Raw genomic sequence first — 22375 nt, 5'->3', positions numbered from 1 at the left:
AGGATACAACAAAGAAAGAGAACTACAGACCGATCTCCCTCATGAACATTGATGCAAAAATACTCAATAAAATACTGGCAAACAGACTCCAAGAACACATCAAAACAATTATCCACCATGATCAAGTAGGATTCATTCCAGGGATGCAAGGATGGTTCAACATACGAAAGTCTGTCAATGTGATACACCATATAAACAAACTCAAAGAAAAAAAACCACATGATCATCTCACTAGATGCTGAAAAGGCATTTGACAAAATCCAACACCCCTTCATGATAAAGGTCTTGGAGCGATCAGGAATACAGGGAACATACCTAAACATAATAAAGGCAATTTACAGCAAGCCAACAGCCAACATCAAATTAAATGGAGAGAAACTCAAAGCAATTCCACTAAAATCAGGAACGAGGCAAGGCTGTCCGCTCTCCCCATACTTATTCAATATAGTACTTGAAGTTCTAGCCAGAGCAATAAGACAACATAAGGAGATTAAGGGGATACAAATTGGAAAGGAAGAAGTCAAGCTTTCCCTATTTGCAGATGACATGATAGTATACTTGAGCAACCCCAAAGATTCCACCAAGGAACTGATACAACTTATAAACACCTTCAGCAACATAGCAGGATACAAGATCAACTCAAAAAAATCAGTAGCCCTCCTATATACAATGGACAAAAAAGCGGAGAAGGAAATCAGAGCTACATCACCCTTTACTATAGCCACAAATGACATAAAATACCTTGGGGTAACACTAACCAAGCAAGTGAAGGACCTATATGACAAGAACTTTAAGTCCCTGAAAAAAGAAATTGAAGAAGATGTCAGAAAATGGAAAGATCTCCCATGCTCATGGATAGGCAGAACTAACATAGTAAAAATGGCAATCTTACCAAAAGCAATCTACAGATTCAATGCAATCCCCATCAAAATACCAACACAATTCTTCACAGACCTGGAAAGAATAATACTCAACTTCATATGGAAAAACAAAAAACCCAGGATAGCCAAAAGAATCCTGTACAATAAAACAACCTCTGGAGGCATCACGATCCCTGACTTCAAGCTGTACTATAGAGCTACAGTAATAAAAACAGCTTGGTACTGGCATAAAAACCGACATGTGGACCAATGGAATCGAATTGAAGACCCTGACATTAATCCGCACACCTATGAACAAATAATTTTTGACAAAGAAGCCAAAAGTGCACAATGGAAAAAAGAAAGCATCTTCAACAAATGGTGCTGGCAAAACTGGATATCAACATGTAGAAGGCTGCAAATAGATCCATATCTATCACCGTGCACAAAACTTAAGTCCAAGTGGATCAAGGACCTCAACATAAATCCAGCTACTCTGAACCTGCTAGAAGAGAAAGTAGGAAGTAGTCTTGAACGCATTGGCATAGGAGACCACTTTCTAAATAGAACACCAGTAACACAGACACTGAGAGAAACAATCAATCAATGGGACCTCTTGAAACTGAGAAGCTTTTGTAGGGCAAAGGATACGGTCAACAAAGCAAAGCGACAGCCTACAGAATGGGAAAAGATATTCACCAATCCCACATCTGACAGAGGACTGATATCCAGAATATATAAGGAACTCAAGAAATTAGATATCAAAATGCCCAACAGTCCAATTAAGAAATGGGCTATAGAACTAAACAGAGAATTCTCAACAGAGGAAACTCAAATGGCTGAAAGACATTTAAGGAATTGCTCAACATCCCTAATCATCAGGGAAATGCAAATCAAAACAACTCTGAGATACCACCTTACGTCTGTCAGAATGGCTAAGATCAAAAACACTGAAGACACCTTATGCTGGAGAGGATGTGGAGCTAGGGGAACTCTCCTCCACTGCTGGTGGGAATGCAAGCTTGTACAACCACTTTGGAAATCAATATGGCGCTTTCTTAGAAAATTGGGAATCCATCTCCCCCAAGATCCAGCTATACCACTCTTGGGCATATACCCAAGGAATGCTCAACCACACCACAAGAGCACTTGTTCAGCTATGTTCATATCAGCATTGTTTGTAATAGCCAGAACATGGAAACAACCTAAATGCCCTTCAACTGAAGAATGGATAAACAAAATGTGGTACATATACACAATGGAATACTACTCAGCAGAGAAAAACAATGACATCATGAGGTTTGCAGACAAATGGATGGACCTAGAAAAAATCATCCTGAGTGAGGTATCCCAGACTCAGAAAGACAAACATGGTATGTACTCACTCATAACAGGATACTAGATGTGGAACAAGGATGACTGGACTGCTACTCACATCACCAGGCAGGCTACCTGGAAAACAGGACCCCAAGAAAGACACAGGGATCGCCCAATGACAGAGAAATGGAATGAGATCTACATGAACAGCCTGGACATGAGTGGGGGTAGTGAAGGGCGAGGGTCGAGGGAAAGAGAGCTTGGGTGAGTGGGAGATCCCAGCTGGATCAACAACAGAGAGGGAGAACAAGGAATAGGAGACCATGGTAAATGAAGACCACATGAGAATAGGAAGAAACAAAGTGCTAGAGAGGCCCACAGAAATCCACAAAGATACCCCCACAACAGACTGCTGGCAATGGTCGAGAGACAGTCCGAATTGACCTACTCTGGTGATGGGATGGCCAAACACCCTAATTGTCGTGCTAGAAACCTCATCCAACTACTGAGGGATCTGGATGCAGAGATCCATGACTAGGCCCCAGGTGGATCTCTGGGAGTCCAATTAGCGAGAATGAGGAGGGTTTATATGAGAGAGAATTGTTGAGACCAAGGTCGGATAAAGCACAGAGACAAATAGCCAAACAAACGGAAACACATGAAATATGAACCAATGGCTGAGGGGTCATCAACTGGATCAGGCCCTCTGAGTGGGTGAGACAGTTGATTGGCCTGATCTGTTTGGGAGGCATCCAGGCAGTGGCACCGGGTCCTGTGCTCATTGCATGAGTCGGCTGTTTGAAACCTGGGGCCTATGCAGGGTCGCTTGGCTCGGCCTGGGAGGAGGGGACTGGACCTACCTGGACTGAGTCCACCAGGTTGATCTCAGTCTGTGGGGAAGGCTTTGCCCTGGAGGAGATTGGAATGGGGGGCGGGCTGGGGGGAAGGTGAGGGGGGCGGGAGGGGGGAGAACAAGGGAATCTGTGCCTGTATGTAGAACTTAATTGTATTGCAAAATAAAAATTAAAAAAAAAAAAAAAAACAAAACCAGACTGGCTCTGTCTCTCAAGTGTTGGGTTTAAAGGTGTAAGCCACCATGCCCAGCCATATTTCTTTACTTTTCTATTCACCTCTACAGATGAGCAGTCTGCAAGTTGATTTTGATATTAAATTCAATCTAAACATATATCCTTACAAATGTAAACAATATATGCCATTAACACTAACAATTTGTATGCAGGTACAACTGTATAGTATAAGGCAAACCAAATAGAATAAATGCATTAAAATAATTTTCCTCTGTTGTTCTCAAATTCCAATGAACTGCTATAGAAATGGCATGAAGAGAAGAAATCAGAAATCAGTCTTATTTATCTTTATATTCAATAACTATAGAACCTAGCATATATAAGATGATCACTTAAATTCTCTTTGAGGAAAATAATAAAGGAAAGAACTAAAAATATTTTAATTAAGACTTTGGCTTTCTAACCAGTAACTTGAGCCAAATTAACTTGCTGACATTACAAATCACCCAGCATCAGGTATTTGGGGGCTAGCAATATAAATTAAGACTAATAAAGCAGTGCAAGTTCTATAGTGGTTAAATAATAAAACATACAATGCTTTCCATTAGAAATCCATCCTAGCAGTAGATATGTGAAAAATAGGTGGCTTTAAATCATGAGGTACAGTAACAGACATACAACTAATATTTACTAAATGAGCAACTGTTTAGGTGAAAAACATAACTAAACCATTTATAGGCTAAAGTATAGATGAATTTCTTAAACAAGACTCCAAGCACACTTTTTGAGAAGGTCTTCACATTAACACATCACTTGTTTGTGTCCATAGACACTGACTGAGAAACAACACTGTTTGCTACGCACAGAACCAAAGAAAGGACTCATTTTTCAAAAGGAATAATCCAACACATTTCTAAAAAAAAAAAAGATGAACAACCTAACAGAAAACCTAGGTGAAAGAACTAAGAAGAACTAAGAAGATTTTTAGTTCTTTCACAGTCAAACACACATACATTAAACACACACACACACACACACACACACACACACACACCTCTCCTGAATACATCCCAACAGTAAGAAGTTTGTGCTAGAGAAACTTACACTATGTATACAAGAAAAAACTTGAGAATAAAAGCAAACAAAAGAAACCTCATTGTATATCAAAAGAAATGATCAATTCTATTATAGAGCACAATGTCTAGCAAAAATTCAAGTGAACTAGTTAACTCTTCATACATTAACCAGTAAATTTCAAGAACATAATGGAAAAAATAAAAATTAAAAAAAGATCACAGATTATATAGCTAACTCTAGAAACCTTGCAAATGTATGCTATGAATATACACAGAGGTGGGTAAAGTGTTTAAAAACATCCATGGAGCAGTACACATTAAATTCATAGGAGGGGGATCTTAAGAGGAAAGAGACCTAAGAACAGGATGAGCAGTACACACAAGTTTGCTCTTGGATTTATAACTAATTATTTCTTATCAAAAAAAAAAAAGTGTAGAGCTGGACTCAGTAGATAAGATGCATGCACCTACATGAAAAAGTAAGGCAGTGACCCTGACACTGGAGGAAGCAACTCCCAGGGCTCTCTGGCTAGCCTGCCTAGCCAGAACAAGGAGCCCTACATTCAGTGAGAGATTCTGTCTCAAAAAATAAGGTGGAGAGAAGCAGAAGACACCTTACAAGGACCTCTGGCCTCCACACAGGCATGCACAGGCAAGCAGGGGAGCGCACACATACACACATACATACACACACACACACACACACACACACACACACACACACACGCAAATGCAGACACACAAAAAATACAGAAAAAATTATTAAGATTTAACAAATCTGGAACCAGGGAAATGGTTCATCAGTAAAAGTACTAGCTACCAAGCCCAATAACCTGAATTTGATCCCCTGGCCCCACATGGTGGAAGCAGAAAACCATTTCCTAAAAGTTGTCCTTGAGCCTTTACATGTAAGGTATGGCATACATTCACATACACATAAAATAAATGAATAAATGTTAATAGTCATATTGTTCTGTGCATTTCTGCATGATATAATATTTCTTTTTTTTTTTTTTTAAGTATTTGAAGCTATTAGTTCAAAGAGAGTTCCTAAGCCAAGAAAAACTGCTGTGGTGGTTTGAATGAGAATGGCCTTCCACAGGCTCATATATTTGAATGCTTAGTCATCCGGAGTGGAACTGTCTGAAAAGGATTAGGAGGTATAGGCTTGTTGGAAGTGTGTTAACAGGGGTGAGCTTTGAGGTTTCAAAAGCCCATGCCAGGCCCAGTATCTGTCTTTTTCTGTCTCTCTCCCTCTCTGTGTGTCTCTCTTCCCTACTTCTCTCTCCTTTTCCTTCTCCCTCTGTCTGCTTCCCACCATGATGACAATGAACTAAACCTCTGAAACTGTAAACAAGTTCCCAATCAAATGCTTTCCCTTTTAAGAGTTGCCTTGTTATAGTGTCTTCACAGCAATTTATCACATATTAAAGTGCAGCTCAAAATCAGAGTTAAAAGAAGATAGCATTTCTCCGTTCAACAAGGAAACAAAGCCACTCCCCTGGTCTGTGGGTCTAGTTGTAGATGAGAAACATCATTTGCTGATGGGTGGTAAGAGTCACCAATTTTGCAAAGTACTAGTTTTAAGGACTATAGATAGCAATAAAAAAACAACAAATGGTTGGAGAAATGAAATGGCTCATAGGTAAAAAGCACTTGTTGCTCTTGCAGAGGACCCAGGTTTAGTGCTCAGCATCCAGTTCCAGGGAATCTGATGCCCTCTTCTGGCCTCCATGAGCACTGCAAACAAGCGGAGCTCATTCGTTCAGGCAAAACACTCATGCACAAAAAATAAAAATAAATAAATCTGTAAATTACAGAAATTCAACCAAAAATTTAAATTATATACATTGAAAATATTCAGAAAAAAATTCCCATTAATAACTGAGATTAATGTAATCCTGAATTTTAATACTACAGTTAAAATAAAATATATTCCCCCTAAAGTTGGCTTTTTAAATACTACTACACATCTTCAAATCTTAAATGCTTTAATTCCAAAATCATAAAATAAGTAAATGACTATATAACCTTTGTTTTTTCAAGATAGGATCTCGTGAGGTGTCCTCACACTCCTGATCCTCCTTGCCCTTTCCCCCAAGCTGTGTCACCATATGTGACACATTCTTTAAAATTTTTTTATTAAAAACATTTGTAATTTTATTACTGGAATTGTAGCTCAATTGTGGAGCACTTGCTTAGCATATGTGAATCCATGAATTCAACTCAACCACAAAAAAGTATTAAATAACATATATATAAACATACACATTATCTCAGTGACAATTCTAATAATTTTATAAATTATAAGAGGTACTTACATTGAATTTAATTATGTCATATATCAAATATCTTGGAACAGCCTGTCCATTTACTTTGTCAATGATCATTTCCTTGAAAGAAAAAAGATTAATTTTTACTTTAATAGCAATTACCTTAATTTGATAGAATACAATACACAGAGAAAGAATATAAATCTTCAATATATGCTTTGATGAAACTTCAAAGGGAGCACACTTGTACTCACATCAAATCAATGTAAGTTTTCAACATGTCAAAAATCTTAACTATGTATTTATAATATATGTTGAAATAATCTCTGATGTTATCTCCTTGTGTTTTGGGTTGGGAGTGTGTAGATTTGTTTAAAGGCAGGTTCTTCCTATGTAGCCTCTGGCTAACCTACAGCTCATGAGATAGCCAAGGCTAGTCTGGAACTCTCAGAAATCCTCCTGCCTCAGCCTTCAAAGTGCTAAATTATAGACTTGCACCATCACAACCAGTTAAATGCTTTTTATAGTTGAATAGCTACAATACATTCTGCTTTATGTTTGTATTACTAGTAATATTTGAGAATAAATAACTAAGTTTGAAATTCAGCATCATTTTGATAAATAATTATGTTTAATCATGACTGTTTAAAATTGTGTCATATGCTAATTACTTTAGTCTTATTACAGACTAAATTTCCTGTATTGCTTTTTAAATTTTCATCAAAGATCACTTCATTAAACTTTACCGATTTGTCCTGAGTAAATTACTATTATGTTTCTAAATTTCTATTTGCCATATTTTATAGGTAAAGAAATATATCCTAATAGGGCATAAAAGAACATCAATGTCCACATCCATTTAAAAAATTTGGGTTTTCTTTGGATTTGGAATTTAAAAAACAATATGCAAATGAAAATGAAAAAGAAATAGCAAACTACACTGGACTTTAACTGGAAAAAAACAGATATGGCGATTGTAATTCTGGCCCAAGTAAACTGTCATGGGCCGAAAAGCTATTTAAAACCTCACAAGAGCAACCGGTTAGGTAAAGAAGAGGGCTCTCAGGGGGCTCACGGATCTCCATGAGAAGAGGAAATAATACATTTTACAGGTGGAATGGGGGCAGGTGGGGATGGACCTGGTAGGGATCAGGTGGTGGGCTGGAATTTGGGGTTGTTTGGGGGGCAGTGTGGAAGTCTTGTTCAGTAAGAACTTCCTGAAATCTGTGAGAGAGACCCTAGTGAGAACTCCTAGAAATGGAGTTTTGTGATCATCTTTTGTAATCAGGCAAGACTTCCAGTGGTGAGTCTGGATTGCATTCAGTTGAGTTGCTGGCCAAGGGGGTTCCATGGAGATCCCTAACAGCCCAGGATGATGCTAGGACAGAGAGTGGCTCTCCAAAACTGACAGCAGGGCCCCATTGCTGAGGCCAAGACCCACACAGCTCATTGAGCTAGCGCCTGCATGGAGCCTTCACCCCTATGTTCTAGTCTCTTTGGTGTGAGAAGGTACTCTATAGGCTACCAAAAGAGAAACCTGGACACCAACCCAGGCACAAAACCTTCAACCTATAATCTGTCCTGCCTGCAAGATGTGCTAGGGCAATGGTGGTACAGAATTTGTGAGAGTGGCCAACCAATGTCTGGTTTAACTTGTGGCTTAAGCCAGGAGAGGGAGCCCATGCCCAACACTGCCTGGATGGCCAGGAACTAGAGACTGGACAGCCCAGAGTCCTTGGGGGAAGGGGAAGAATGACCCACAATAAAACAATTCCTAATGATATTCTACTATACTCATAGATCAATGCCTTGTCCAGTCATCAAAGAGGCTTCCTCCAAGAGCAGATGGGAGCAGGTGCAGAAACCCACAGCCAAACATTATGTAGAGAGAGTCTAAATTAAAGGTCTCTATTGGGTCCCTCTCTGGGGAAGAACGGGACGAAAGACTGTAGGAGTCAGAGGGGATGGAGGACACCAGGAGAAGATGAAGCTCTAAATCAACTAAGCAGGACTCATATGGGCTCACAGACACTAAGGCGGCAAACAGGGCCTGCATAATTCTGCACCAGCTCCTCTGCGTGTATGTATGACTATTAGCTTGATGTTTTTGTGGGACTCCTAACAGGGGGAATAAGTGTGTCTCTGACTCTTTTGTCTGCCCTTGGGGCTCTTTTCCTCCTGAGTTGCCTTGTTTCAGCCTTGATATGAGAGCTTTTCGCCTTGTCTTGTATCTTGCTTTGTCCTGTTCGGCTGTCATCTCTTGGAGGCCTGTTCTTTTCTGAAGGGGAAATGGAGGAGAGGGCACACAACCCCTGGGAAGCTAGAAGTGGAGGGAGGGGGAACTGCAGTCAGGATGTTTTGTATGACAGAGAATCTATTTTCAATTAAAAAAAAAATTAGGCAGTGGTGGCACAGGCCTTTAATACCAGCACTAAGGAGGCAGAGGCAGGAGGATCTCTGAGTTCAAGGCCACAGAGAAACCTTGTCTTGAAAAAACAAAAAATAAAAATAAAAAAGAGAGAGAGACTTCACAAGAATCTATTACGTTGTTCTCAGTTATCAAGTTTGAAGTGAAAATAAATAGTATTACCAAGTTAGATCTGCAGACTGTTGCACATCTCATTCTGAGGCATTATTTCCTACATGGACTGGCCTCAGAATAACAGAAATCTCCATATATCCATTTTTCATTATGTGTATGTATACATGCATAGTTTAAGTGTACATGTATGGTGTGCCTGCCCCTGCTTGTGAAAGTCAGAAGAGGACATAAGGTGTCTTAGTCTCAGACTTAGTCACTTGAAATATGGTCTCTCACTGAACCTGTAGGTAGGTCAGCTGCCAGCAAGCAAGCCCCAGTGATCCTTCTGTCCCTGCCCTCCACAGCCCTATAGTTATAAGCACTCTGCCACAATTAGGTTCACATGGGTGTTTGGGATACAAACTCAGGTCCTCATTCCTGCATAGCAAGCACTCTTCCTCAATGAACCATCTCCCTAGCCCCCACATCTTCCATCTTTAATACAAACTCCTACATAAAGCAGATCCACTCCACATCATTAAATGGGATTCATTTCTCCTCCAAATGTCCACAGGACTTGTTTTGAATACATCTTAGAGCTACTGTTTTACTTAAGGGTACCCCCAATTGTTTCCAATCTTTCTCTATCCTTCCCAATAGGAAAGTTTCCAGAGAGAGGAGACTTCCACACTCTAAGCAATGCCTGCACTCATAAGAGATACTCAACAAATACTAGTTCAATATAAACTACCCCAACTATCAGAAAGACTCTTTTAATTTTAAAGTATTTCACCCTGCACTGCCCTGTGCTGATGTAGCACGAAGATCAACCATGAGGAACCATAGCAACCAAGAAAGTGAAAGGTCGGAAAATAAGCCTCACAGAATTCTTCAGAAGAAAATAACATAAGCTTACTGCCATCTAGACCAGCACACAGTGTATAACACCCAGTGTATAACACAGCAATCTAGTCTAACTTTGTTATGCATAGTTGGTTCACTCAAAAAACAAAGGAAGGAGTAAAATCTCAGTGGCAAACATCAGAGCATCCAGGAGACTGGGTACACTTGGCTTCTCCGGTCCCGAGATGTGCATTAAACTCACAGGATTAAGAGAATCTAAAACCATCACTAGAAGAACAAAGATTAATGGAAAAAGGAAGTGAATCAAGAAAGCAGCAGCGGTAGCCTGTTATGGTAGTACACACTGTAATCTCAGCACTTAGGCGACAGAGGCAGGGTCTCAGCTCTGAGGACAGCCTGAGCTACAGAGCAAGACCCTGTGAAAGGAAGGAAGGGAAGACTAGAAGAAAGAAGAAAGCAAGGAGATGTTATGGTAACAGTGGAATCTAGCATACAAAAACTTATACTTCCAACCAGAAAGGGTAAACAGAGTAGCTAAGTGTTTATTGAGGCAACAGCCTAGACATTTGAAAATAAGAAAATAGTACCTGCATACTACTGCTTCTATCAAGAGTATTTGGGCTGGATGAAATATTCAAATGTGTAAATAAAACACTAAAAGAAATATAAGTATTATGATCATCCTGTGGTGAATGGTGTCTTAAAATGTGAAAAAGCCAAAGAGTAAGCATCAAGATCTTTATATTTGACCTACATATATTTAACCTTTTGTACAGTGCATGAAATGACAAAAAAAAGAAACATAATTTTCAACATATGTAACAAAGTATGCCCCAGTAAGCAAGAAGACTTCATAAGCCAATATGAGAGAAATGAACACCCAGAAGAAAACTGTAGAAAAGATCTGAACGGGAGCTCTCAGAATCAAAATAGTAACTCACGAAGGAGTGAGAAAATGTTACATCTCATAATGACCACATAAACAAGGACTAAGTGCCAGACACTATCAAACCACCTTACGAACTTTCCTAATCTTTCCCATTTCACCACAGAGGGGAAAACTGACTGAACTGTAAGGTCCCTCATAGAATAACTGATAAAGCCAGGGAGGCACTTGGAGTTAAGGTTTCGTTGCTATACATACTATTCCTTAAAACAAAGAAGTCATTCTGACCCTCTTTAAATGAGAAAATACCAAATCAAATTCCAGTGCTAACACAGTGTGTAATAATGCTTAGAGCTAAACTAGACAACCTGAATTCCATCTAGAAGTTGTCCTCGACTTCTACTCACAAGCCATGGAATGTACACAATTACACACACACACACACACACACACACACACACACACACACACAGAGATAAATAAAATGCAATAAAAATGTACTATTAGAAAAAAGGACTCATTATTATAAAACTGTACAATTTTGAACACACAAGATGTACATTTAAGTTATGCTTAGAAAAAAATCTAAAAAAAAAAAAACTGTACTGTCCACTTGGTCACTTATAAAGATACTTTTGGAGACTGTAATTCAGGATATCTAGAACCAGCTGTTGGAAGAGATGTTTGCTTTGCTTTACTATATCATATTTAGTTATATATGTGTCTGTGTGTTTAATTATATTGGTTTATGTGTGGGGAGGATTGTATGTATTCTATGGCATATGTATGGAGATCAGAAGATAACTACAGGTTTCAGGTCCCTCCAACCAGGTGGAGGGAACCAACTCAAGTTATCAAACTTGCAGAAGAGCCTTTATCCACTCAGCGATCTCAAGAGTACCCCTTGTTTTGATACTTTTGAAACAGGTTCACGATGTAGCCCAGGCTGGTCTTGAACTTATCAATCTCCGGACTCAACTTGTATGTGAGGGCTCATGTGCCATGGTATGTGTGGAGATCAGAGGATAGCCTTGTAAAGTAGGTTGTCTCCTTCCACTGTACATAGGTTCCGGGGATTGAACTCAGGTCACCAGACCTGCACAGAAAGCACCTTTACCGACTTAGCCATCTTTCCCACCACTTAACTAATTTTTAACCCTATGATTTCTGCCATCAAAACAGTTTGGAATGACTGAAGAGAAGATTCAGTGCTTAAGAGCACAGACTGTTCTTTCAGAAGACCCTAGGTTCAACTCCCAGCATACAACATGGTAGCTCATAATCACCTGTAACTCCAGTCTCGAGGAATCTAAAAACAGTTTGGAAATCCAAAATTACGGTATTTATACATATAGGTACACCATTCAGACATCTATATAAAATAACAAGTCCAAAACAAACTGCAAGTAGAAAATTACTTTAAAGACCATATATAACATTTAGTTCTTTATGCAAACGAACAGATCAAGAAATGATCTACAAGTACACATACTTGATCAGAGCACTTCTTTTTTCAGCCAAGCTAAAGATTCTGTGAATATTCAAACTCTGAGACTAAATTAGGCCCCTAGCTTCCCTTAAGCTTCTAACAAACTCTGTTTAAGAATCTATAATCGCCGGGCAGTGGTGGTGCAGGCCTTTAATCCCAGCACTCGGGAGGGAGAGGCAGGTGGATCTCTGTGAGTTCGAGGCCATCCTGGGCTACAGAGTGAGTTCCAGGAAAGGTGCAAAGCTACACAGAGAAACCCAGTCTCGGGGGGGGGGGGGGGGGGGGGGGGGGGGGGGCAATCTATAATCTAGCTAGGCAGTGATGATGCATGCTTTTAATCCCAGCACTCCAGAGGCAGAGGCAGGCTGATCTCTGAGATTGAGGCTAGCCTGGTCTACAGATCGAGTTCCAGGACAGCCAGGGCTATATAGAGAAACCTTGTCTCAGAAAAAAAAATCTACCCTCTAAAACCAGCTGTGGTGATATACACACACAATCCCACCACTTGCAGGAACAGGGAGCCCTTGAATTCAAGACAAGCCTAGACTACTAGACTATCTATATAAGAACCTATTTCAAAAAAAAAAATTCAGTTCTCAAAGTTGGTGTTACTGATATGAATGTGCTGTATTTTTCAACATGAAATACCTTGCACTGAGCAAAGTCTACAGTTACAGCCATCAAAATAGCAACGTAAGTTATTCCAACATTAGAAGTTTCAGTGATTTTTTTATTAGCTTTTTTTTTTTATTGTTTGGCTTGATTTGCTTTTGATTATATTTTTTTTAAAGACAGTCTTACTATGAAGGTAGACTGGCAACTTAATACAAAACCCAGGCTGGCCTTGCACCGATACACTCCTGTCTCAGCTTTCCAAGTGCGCAGATTAAAAGTAGGTGCCACCATGCTCAGCTTTTACCAGACTATTTGTTGGTCTACATTATTTTAATTTCTTTTCAAAATTACCTGCTGTTTTTTTTCCCCCTCTAAGGACTGATTAAGGGAAAGCTATTTACAAGGAAAAGAGTGAAAAAACACTTCATAATTACTAAAAATAAATAACAACTACTTTTCAATAATAAAAACAAAGATTTTATTTTGTTCCCTTATGATTAATACCAGATTTATTTAACTCATTTCCCATATCATGACCAATTTTCTCTACTAAAGAAAATATCTGAAAAATGCTTGTTTAGACTCAAAGATAAATATTTGAGGCTTGTTTGTTTGGTTTTTGAGGCAGGATCTCATTATGTTAGCTCTTGATGGCACTGAATTTGCTGCAGTTCTTCTGCTTCTGCCACCCCAGGGCTGGGACTACAAAGTGTACTATCATTCTCAGCTAGATCCATCTTTAAAAAGGAATTTACTCACTATAAGTACAGGTAAGAAATAACATTCAACATTCAAATAAAAATTATATTTGATTCTAAATTAGACATACTAACAATGACTGCACTATTTAATTTTTTTTTAAAAAAAACACACATATAAATAAATTACTTACCCCATCCAAAAGGGTATTTGATAAATGCATGCGGAGATCTTTACGAAATGGAAATTCCAGGTTTGAAACATGAAACACCGAATTATCTCTGTCAATCATAAAAACTTCATTTGTGCCATCAATCAACATCATGTAACTGTAATAAAACATTAAAAGGGTAGTATTAACACATGGTATCAAGAACAGGGTCATTAGAACAGCTGAACTTGTTTTCCCTAGACTGACAACATTTTCATGGAATGATTACTAAAGTCCCTCTCTTGATCATGAAAATTAAAACACTACAATTTTTTTTTATTTTACCTTCTATAGGAAACATAAAAATAGGGAAATCTGATTTTTATGAAGACAATGTGATATTGGGAGTGCATATATGATGTATAAGAAGAAATGCTTCTCTAATTTTGATTAATTTTTTATCAAAAAATTTCAAAGTTTATAAACACACAAACATATATACTGTATTTTACAAATTAGATATTACCTTTTCCATATCAAAGGTGAAAAAACACTGAGCTCAAATTATTCAATCCTATTTCTACCATACCAATTGCACAAGTTTTCTCTTTGAATCAATATTATAATATGCAAAATATCACAATATTAGAATTCTTCTCATTCATATGGGGAAATTTATGCACTTAATAAGGCAGTCATACTTCATAAGTCAAGTTAAATGTATGGTGTCTACAAGTCAAGAATGGAGCTCCAGCCGGGCGGTGGTGGCACATGCCGTTAATCTCAGCACTCGGGAAGCAGAGGCAGGAGGATCTCTGCAAGTTCGAGGCCAGTCTGGTCTACAAAGCAAGTTCCAGGACAGGCTCCAAAGCTTCCCATGGCTCAGCCAGGCATAATGGCACACACCTTTAATCCAGCACTTGGGAGGCAGAGGCAGGCAGATCTCTTGAGTTTGAGGCCAGCCTGGCCAGCCTGGTCTATAGAGCAAGACAGTCAGAGTAAATAGCAAGACTATTGTCTTGAGGGGGAAGGCGGGGGGGGGGGGGGGGGGGTAAATTTGTCTCTCTTTAAAAAAAAACAGAAAATGGTGGGGACCTGGGGAAACAACTCAGTAAAGTACTTGCTATGCAAGCATGAATATCTGAGTTTGATCTGTAGTACCTATGGTGACCTGAATAAGAACGTCACACATAGGCTTGTGTTTAAATACTTGATCCCTAGTAAATGGAACTGTTTAGCAAGTATGAGAAGGTGTGGTCTTGTTGGAGGAGGTGTGTCATTGGGAGTGGGCTTCAAGGTTTCCAATGCTGTGCTATGCCCAGTGCTCTGTCTGCCACCCGCTTGAGGTTCGAGATGTAAGCTCTTAGGGGCTAGACACATGCCTCCTGTTTTGCATCATGGACTTTAATTCTGTGAAATAAACCCTTTCTTCCATAAGTTGCTTTGGTCTCTTAGAGCAATGGAAAAGTAATATAGTACCCACATAAAAAAACAGGTGTTAAGGCACACACTGGTAATCCCAATGCTAGGAAAGCAGAAACAGGTGGAACCCTGGGGCTAACAACCCAGCCAAGCTAGCTCTATCAGTGAGCCCCATGTCTCAGTGAGAGATCCTGTCTAAAAAAACAAAACAGAAAACCAACCCTCCACATGTGCACTCAAATAAAAACAGTGCTCAAATTTCACATCACATAAACATAAAGCCCAGGAGGTAGAAGTAGGAGGATCAAGAGTTGAAGGCTTCTCTGGGCTACATAGCAATATCCTGGCAAAAGCAAATATAGTTCAGCCAAGCAATTTGTGTTGGATGTCAGAAAGGGTAGAGCTAGAGAGTGCAGCTCAGTTGGTAGAGTGTTGGCCTGGCATACACAAAGCCCTAGCATGCAAACCCAGAATGGTGGCAAAGAGTTGTAATCAGAGCACACGGAAGATGGAAGGAAGCAAGATGATCACAAGTTTAAGGTCCACTTTGGTTACAGAGTGATTTCCAGGGGACACTGATGTGGAAGAATATTCAAGATATAACACTGAAAATAGAGGGAAATAATGACCCATCCAACCACCTACCCAAAGAATAGAGTGTGTCAGAAACAAGTAAAAGATGGAGGGGAAGCAAACTAAAATCAGGAGACAGAAGAGACACTGAATGAACAGAGAGCAGCTAACACAGTAATTGTTTACTGTGTGTGTTTAGTAAAGGTAAGGAGAAATAGGAAAACTGATTAAAGTGCAAGAGGAACACAAACAACAAGAGAAGGAGCAGCAGTGAACATCCAAGGGGCTCGTATCAGGGTACTCCTCGCTGTTCCTAAAGTAGTTATTCCAACTGGCCCTGAGACAGATTGTTCAGGCCCTTCTTACATGTGGAAATAGCTGCTGCCCTAACAGACAAACAGGGCAGAAACTCAGTTTCACAGAGGAAAAAAAAAAATCAATCGGCCTCAGTCTGGAGAGAAGAACTGATGGACCGAATACTATCCAGCAGGCTCCAGAGCAACAGGAAGAGTTAATACTCAAGGCTCTCTTGCAGATGCTTTGTAAAAGTAGTGATTCCCGGCATATATAAAGAAACTAGGCTTCTTGCAAGACAAGAAAATCAACACAAGAAAATGTCAAATGAGAAGCAATTATGACACTGTCTACAAATATGCTATAGAAGATACACAATCCATCATCTTTAAGGTCTTGAGCCAATATTTAATAAAAGGTGTTTGATGAAAACACAAGTTAGGAAAACACTGTCATTCTCTTAGAAAGTCAAGATATGCATACATTATGAGGGTATTTTAAATCATAGGTAAGGTGTAGTAATGTAGAGGTACTGCAGGAGCAGGAGATTCTGGAGTTCCAGGCCTCTTTATATAGCCCAAGAATCAGTATCAAAAACTAAACAAAAACAGGCTGGACATATGGCTCAGAGGTTTAGACCACTTGCTGCTCTGGCAGAGAACAGAGGTTCAATTCTCAACACCCAGATGATAGCTCATTACCATCTGTAACCTTCAGTACCCAGGGATCCAATGTCCTCTTCTGAACTTCCTAGACACCAGGTACTTATTATACAAAAATGTAGACAAAACAATCATATAACATACACAAAATAAAAATTTTAAAATCTAAAAACAAAAAACTTTTTAAAAGAAATTAAAATCATGAGAAAACATATAAATAAGTTTAACTGTCTTATTGAGCCCCAGATTTCTAAACTTAACCCCAATATTTATTCGAAATTCAAGAAAAAAACTGGCCTATGTTAATACATTTTCTAATTTGAGAAATGCTTTGCCTCTTCTGAGCCTAAGACAGATACTGTATTTCTCTTTACTTGCTACTCAGAAATTAAGAAATGATGGTCATATAAAATAAATAGTAATTTCTTGAGTAGTGATATACTAACTTGAGATACACACACACACACACACACACACACACACACACACACCCCTATGTATCTATTCATGAGCTGAACTTTCTTTCTACTTTGAATAGATTATCAGTTTAAAAAAAAAAAAAAAAAACAGTGTAGGGGCTTAAGACATGGCTCAGTGCTTAAGAACACTGACCTGTTCTTCCAAATAACATGGGTTCAAATTTCCAGTGCCCACATGGTGACTCATAATCATCTGGAACTGCAGTTCCAGGGGATCCCATGCCTCTCCTGGTCTCCATAGACACTGCAGGAATGTGGTACATACACATGATGCATGCAAAAAATAAAAAACAAAAATACCATATACATAAAATAAAATACTGTGTCCCCATGCATATCAACAGATTAAAAAGGCCAAAAACAAAAAAGACTTTGGAGGATAGAATTTACTTCAAAGGACTGTTCATGTGAAAAACAGCTATATCTAGAGAGATAACAAAAAATTATTTATTCACTGGTATTCAGAGATTCCTCTACATGTATTTTGAAACAAGATGCTGAAGTACAATTTTTGGCCTCAATTCTAATCATTATGTGATACTTACAGGAAGAAATGAGCAGGGCTAAGAATACATGTCAGTGGTAGAGTACTTGCCTAGCATGTACAAGGCCCTGCCAGCATGTGCAACACCAAAATAAATAACTAAGTAATGAATTATCTCATGTTCATGAACAAAGACTAAAAGACTACAGAAAGTATTCTCACATCACACCCAAGACCACGAAAATACATCAGATTATTTTAGAAAGAGACAACTATCTCACACATTGCTAGATATTGGCTCAGTACCTAACTATAGATCTAATTTCATGGACCATGAACCATTAGTCTAATATAATTTCTCTTTAGAAAATTATCTCAGATGCAAATTTAATATTCAGAACTATTCATGTCATATGTATTCTCATTAAGACACAAAATTTCACTAAAACCTTTTCTTTTTCTGTCATGCTTTTTGTTGTTTGTTTGTTTGTTTGTTTGTTTGTTTTGTACAGATCTTGCTATGTAGCCCAGGCTGAGCTCAGGCTCAAGATTCCCAAACTGCATTGCACTAGGAAGCCTCCCCAGCCCAGGAACCACAAACATGCATCACCACATCTAGACTTGCAGTGTTCCTTCTATAAAGGTACACACAGTCATTATAGAGTATAGAAAAGTCATACTGATAGAATGTTTTACTGTAAATGTAACCTTTCCAGCTGACCTAGAAACAATCTAGTTTTATCTTTTTTCATCATTGAGATTGTATGGTCAAGTAAAATCCCTAAAATATGCATTAGTAAAAATTAGGAAGCACACAGAAGAGGACTGACAGATAAAGTTGTAAGTAATGGCACATTAAAGTCTTAATTCACATTCCTACCAGTACTTTAAAGGGAAAATAATGCTGATTTCGTATCACCAATTCACAACTCTGATGATAAATTTACATTTCAAAAAATTTATCTTAGGCTTTGAAAGCAAAGATCTATCTCTTATTTGTTCTTTATAGACCAGGTCTATTTAAATACACACAGGACACTCAATAAATGTTCAGCCAAGCTATGTACAAGAAAGTTCATCACACTATTTTGTACTGATGAAAACCCTACATTCACTGAACAAATAGACTAAATAAATTAAGGATATCCTCAGAAAAGCATAGTATTCCACTATTTTAAAACACAAAAACATGCATTAATATGGAAACTCCATCCCTGATCTCCTCTTTTGTAAAACTCTACCCACGTCCTCTTTAACCAAAACGTTTTTAGATTCTTCCCAACTTTTAAAATGAACTGAACCGGGCGGTGGTGGTGGCGGCGCACGCCTTTAATCCCAGCACTCGGGAGGCAGAGGCAGGCGGATCTCTGTGAGATCGAGGCCAGCCTGGTCTCCAAAGCAAGTTCCAGGAAAGGAGCAAAGCTACACAGACAAATCCTGTCTCGAAAAAAAACAAAAATAAATAAATAAATGAATGAATAAATAAATAAAATGAACTGAAACTTTAAGTATATTTTGTCCATTTTTTATTCCTTCCTCCTCATCTCCTTTACATAGTTCCCGTCATGAACCAAATTAGCAATATATCTGCACCAAACAAAATCACAAGGACTTAGAGCTGGAGAGAGTGGCATTCCATTATTCCCCACCCAGGAGCTAGAACTTCTGAGATGGAAATCAAGACTGGTATTAAGTTGTCAAAAGACAACATCTTAAAATTACTTCTCCCAGGGCTGGAGAGATGGAGAAATAGTTAAGAGTACAGGCTACTCTTCCAGTGGTCCTGAATTCAATTCCCAGAAACCACATGGTGGCTCACAACCGTCTACAGTGGGATCTGGTGCCCTCTTCTGGTGTGCACGTGTACATGCAGGCAGAATACCATACACATAATAAATAAATCTTTTTTAAAAAATTACTTCTTTTAAGAGCTTTCAAGACACTCTTTTAGATAAATTAGTCAAAATGATTTGCACCATCAAGAATGCTACTAAGTATACTTGTCCCCGTACCCATACTACCTTTGTGGGTTTGTCGTTTTCCCTAACTCTCTTCAGCTGGGTGAAAACTAAATGTGCCTATGATATAACACCACTGTTATGTCCCCAGCATATCCTCAATACCAAGGGTTGCATAATACTAGCTATTTATATAGAATAACCTCCTACCAAGAGGCAAGACACCTACATCTCATCCTTTGCAGAGACAAGTGCATAAGGCTAAGCTCAGTTAACCTTCCCTGTGGATCTTTTCCCTCACAAGACTCCATTACCTAACCACTGCTATCTTTCTACTCACTTATAATCCCAGTAAACTTGCACGCATCTTAAAAGAAAATGCAGAGCTTAGAGTCATTTTACAAAAGACAATTTAGAAACTTTTCTGACATTAAAAAAAAAAAAAGCTAGTCAGACCTGGCCATTACTCACCAACACTCTTCTCACATTTTGCTCTAAAAGCGATACAAAAACTACTGATTTGTCAGCTTTTAGCTTCTAGCTTCCTTTCTTCCCCATGGGATATATGCACACTGGGCCTCTGTGTCTCTCACTAGCTCACTGTTCAGTAAACTCCATCCCTCATCACCTCTTTTGTTATTTAAAAAAAAAAATCCTATATCCATGGCCTCTTTAACCTAAACTTTTTTAGATTCTTCCTAACTTTTAAAAGAAACTGAAACTTTAAGCACTTTTTTGTTTGTGTTTGTTCTTGTTTTTCAAGACAGGGTGTCTCTGTGTTAACAGCCTTGGCTGTCCTGGAACTCACAATGCAGACCAGGCTGGCCTCAAACTCAAAGAGATCTGCCGGCCTCTGTCTCACAAATGCTGTGATTAAAGACATGCGCCACCGCCGCCGCCGCCACCGCCACCACCACCACCACCACCCCGCACATTTTCTATTTTTTTTTATTCCTTCCTCCTCATCTCCTTTACTTAGTTCCAGTCATGAACCAAAGCCAGCAATATCTGCATCAAACAAAACTACAAGTACTAAATTTTATCCCCTGTAGATAACAGAGTCCCTAACCTCCATGGGAAATGCCTCTTCATCTCATAAAATTCTATTTTCCCTAAGAGTTTTTAAAGTATCCAATATAATTTTGCATAAACTTCTAATGCTGCTTATGTTGTTTAATTAACAGTACAATTATAGTACGTTTCACTATCTTTGTGGCAGATATACAAAGTAGGTAATTTAGCTACCCTAGGAATTAAGTAAAATTCATTCGCTAATTTGGGAATCTAATCACTACTTAAGCTAAAATTCTATAAAATACAATTTAAAGTTAAGGAAACACAGGGGGGAAAAAAAAAACAAGGTAATTCAAAATCTTGTTTCAGATATTTCCACAAAAGAAACAAGTTAATGAAAGAACATAATCCAACAGATGAGTTTGAATTCAAACCTATGACTACTGTGTTTACCTGCACATATAACATTTCAGCACCTTAAAGTAATAACTACTGGAAGAGAAATCCATCATTTAAATTCCTAAAAATTCACATTAAAGTCTTCATTTTCACAAGAAGAAAACATACACAATACACAAACTATACAAGTTTTCATTGAACATTATTAAAATACTCCAATTCTACAGGTATTTTAATTTGGATATATTGAGTTTATACACACAGCAAAATACTTTACAAGGATTAGCTTTCCTTCAATCCTCAAATCACATGTTTAGTCATGAAACAGATGTGATCTTAAATTCACTACAAGCCATCAGCTTCCCTCTATTATAGGATGACTTGCGTGCATGTAGTGATTAAACAGACAATATGTACTATTTAAATATAATTGCAAAGCCCATTACCTCCTCACTAATTGAAATATCAATTCCTTCTAACCAATCTCTTATCTTACAATGAACTGTACATTAAATGGAAGGCTAGCAGCAGTTACACAACTTGCCAATATTTCAATCATTTTTACTTCATATGCTGTTTATATTACAAGTGTCCTACTATATCTTGGTAAACTTTGTCTATGGAAAATTCATTAGACAAAAAAGTAACTTTTGTTTCAATTTTAGTTAATTTACAACTAAATAATGAAGAACTTGGGATGCCTAGAATTAACAGCTAAATCTCCAAGCATTCTCAAATGTCATGAGTGTTCTTCTATCAACAGAAATTGATCATTTTCAAAATTATAGATCCTTCTATTTCAAAAAAGTTCCTTCAACCAGAAAAAAATTTAGACTTCTACAAAGCACACACATGTTTATTCTAAAAATAAACACACATGCACACACACACAAAACAAAATAAACAAAAACCCCACACACCATTAGCAGAGAGCTTGCCTGAGAACAGGACCCAGCATCAGATTCTAGACTCCTCCGTCCTACCTCATGAACAAATGACAGGAAATACCAAGAATGAAGTGTACAATAGAGAGAGATAAAGTCTGCTGCTCTAAACCACTCAATTTTAAAACCATCGGAAGACTAAAATACGACTCATCAGTTAAAAAACTTTTGTTCTTGCACAGGCACTGGATTCAGGTCCCAGAACCCACATAAAGCAAATCAACAATAGCCTGTAACTCCAGCTTGAGGAATCCAACACATCTGGCCTCTGTTTGAACCTATACTTACTTGCACATACCCGTATGTAGGAGGTATATATATATATATATATATATATATATATATATATATATATATGTGTGTGTGT

At 38.3% G+C, this 22375-nt stretch overlaps 1 protein-coding gene across 3 annotated transcripts in view; it reads right to left on the bottom strand.

The window, feature by feature from the left end:
• The window catches only part of Rngtt (RNA guanylyltransferase and 5'-phosphatase), a 216519-nt gene that overhangs the window by 152493 nt on the left and 41651 nt on the right, over window positions 1-22375 (bottom strand). For all 3 annotated transcript variants that reach the window (XM_059254084.1, XM_059254086.1, XM_059254085.1), the window contains exons 9-10: window positions 13822-13957; window positions 6603-6674 (exon numbers count right to left, since the gene is read on the bottom strand). In XM_059254084.1, coding sequence (XP_059110067.1) covers window positions 6603-6674; window positions 13822-13957 — 208 coding nt within the window. The remainder of the gene's footprint in view (window positions 1-6602; window positions 6675-13821; window positions 13958-22375) is intronic.

This window comes from Peromyscus eremicus, chromosome 2 (genome assembly GCF_949786415.1).
Source record: "Peromyscus eremicus chromosome 2, PerEre_H2_v1, whole genome shotgun sequence".
Classification (NCBI taxonomy): domain Eukaryota; kingdom Metazoa; phylum Chordata; class Mammalia; order Rodentia; family Cricetidae; genus Peromyscus; species Peromyscus eremicus.
Note: the sequence above shows the minus strand (reverse complement) of the source record. Positions and strands in the feature narration are given on the sequence as shown.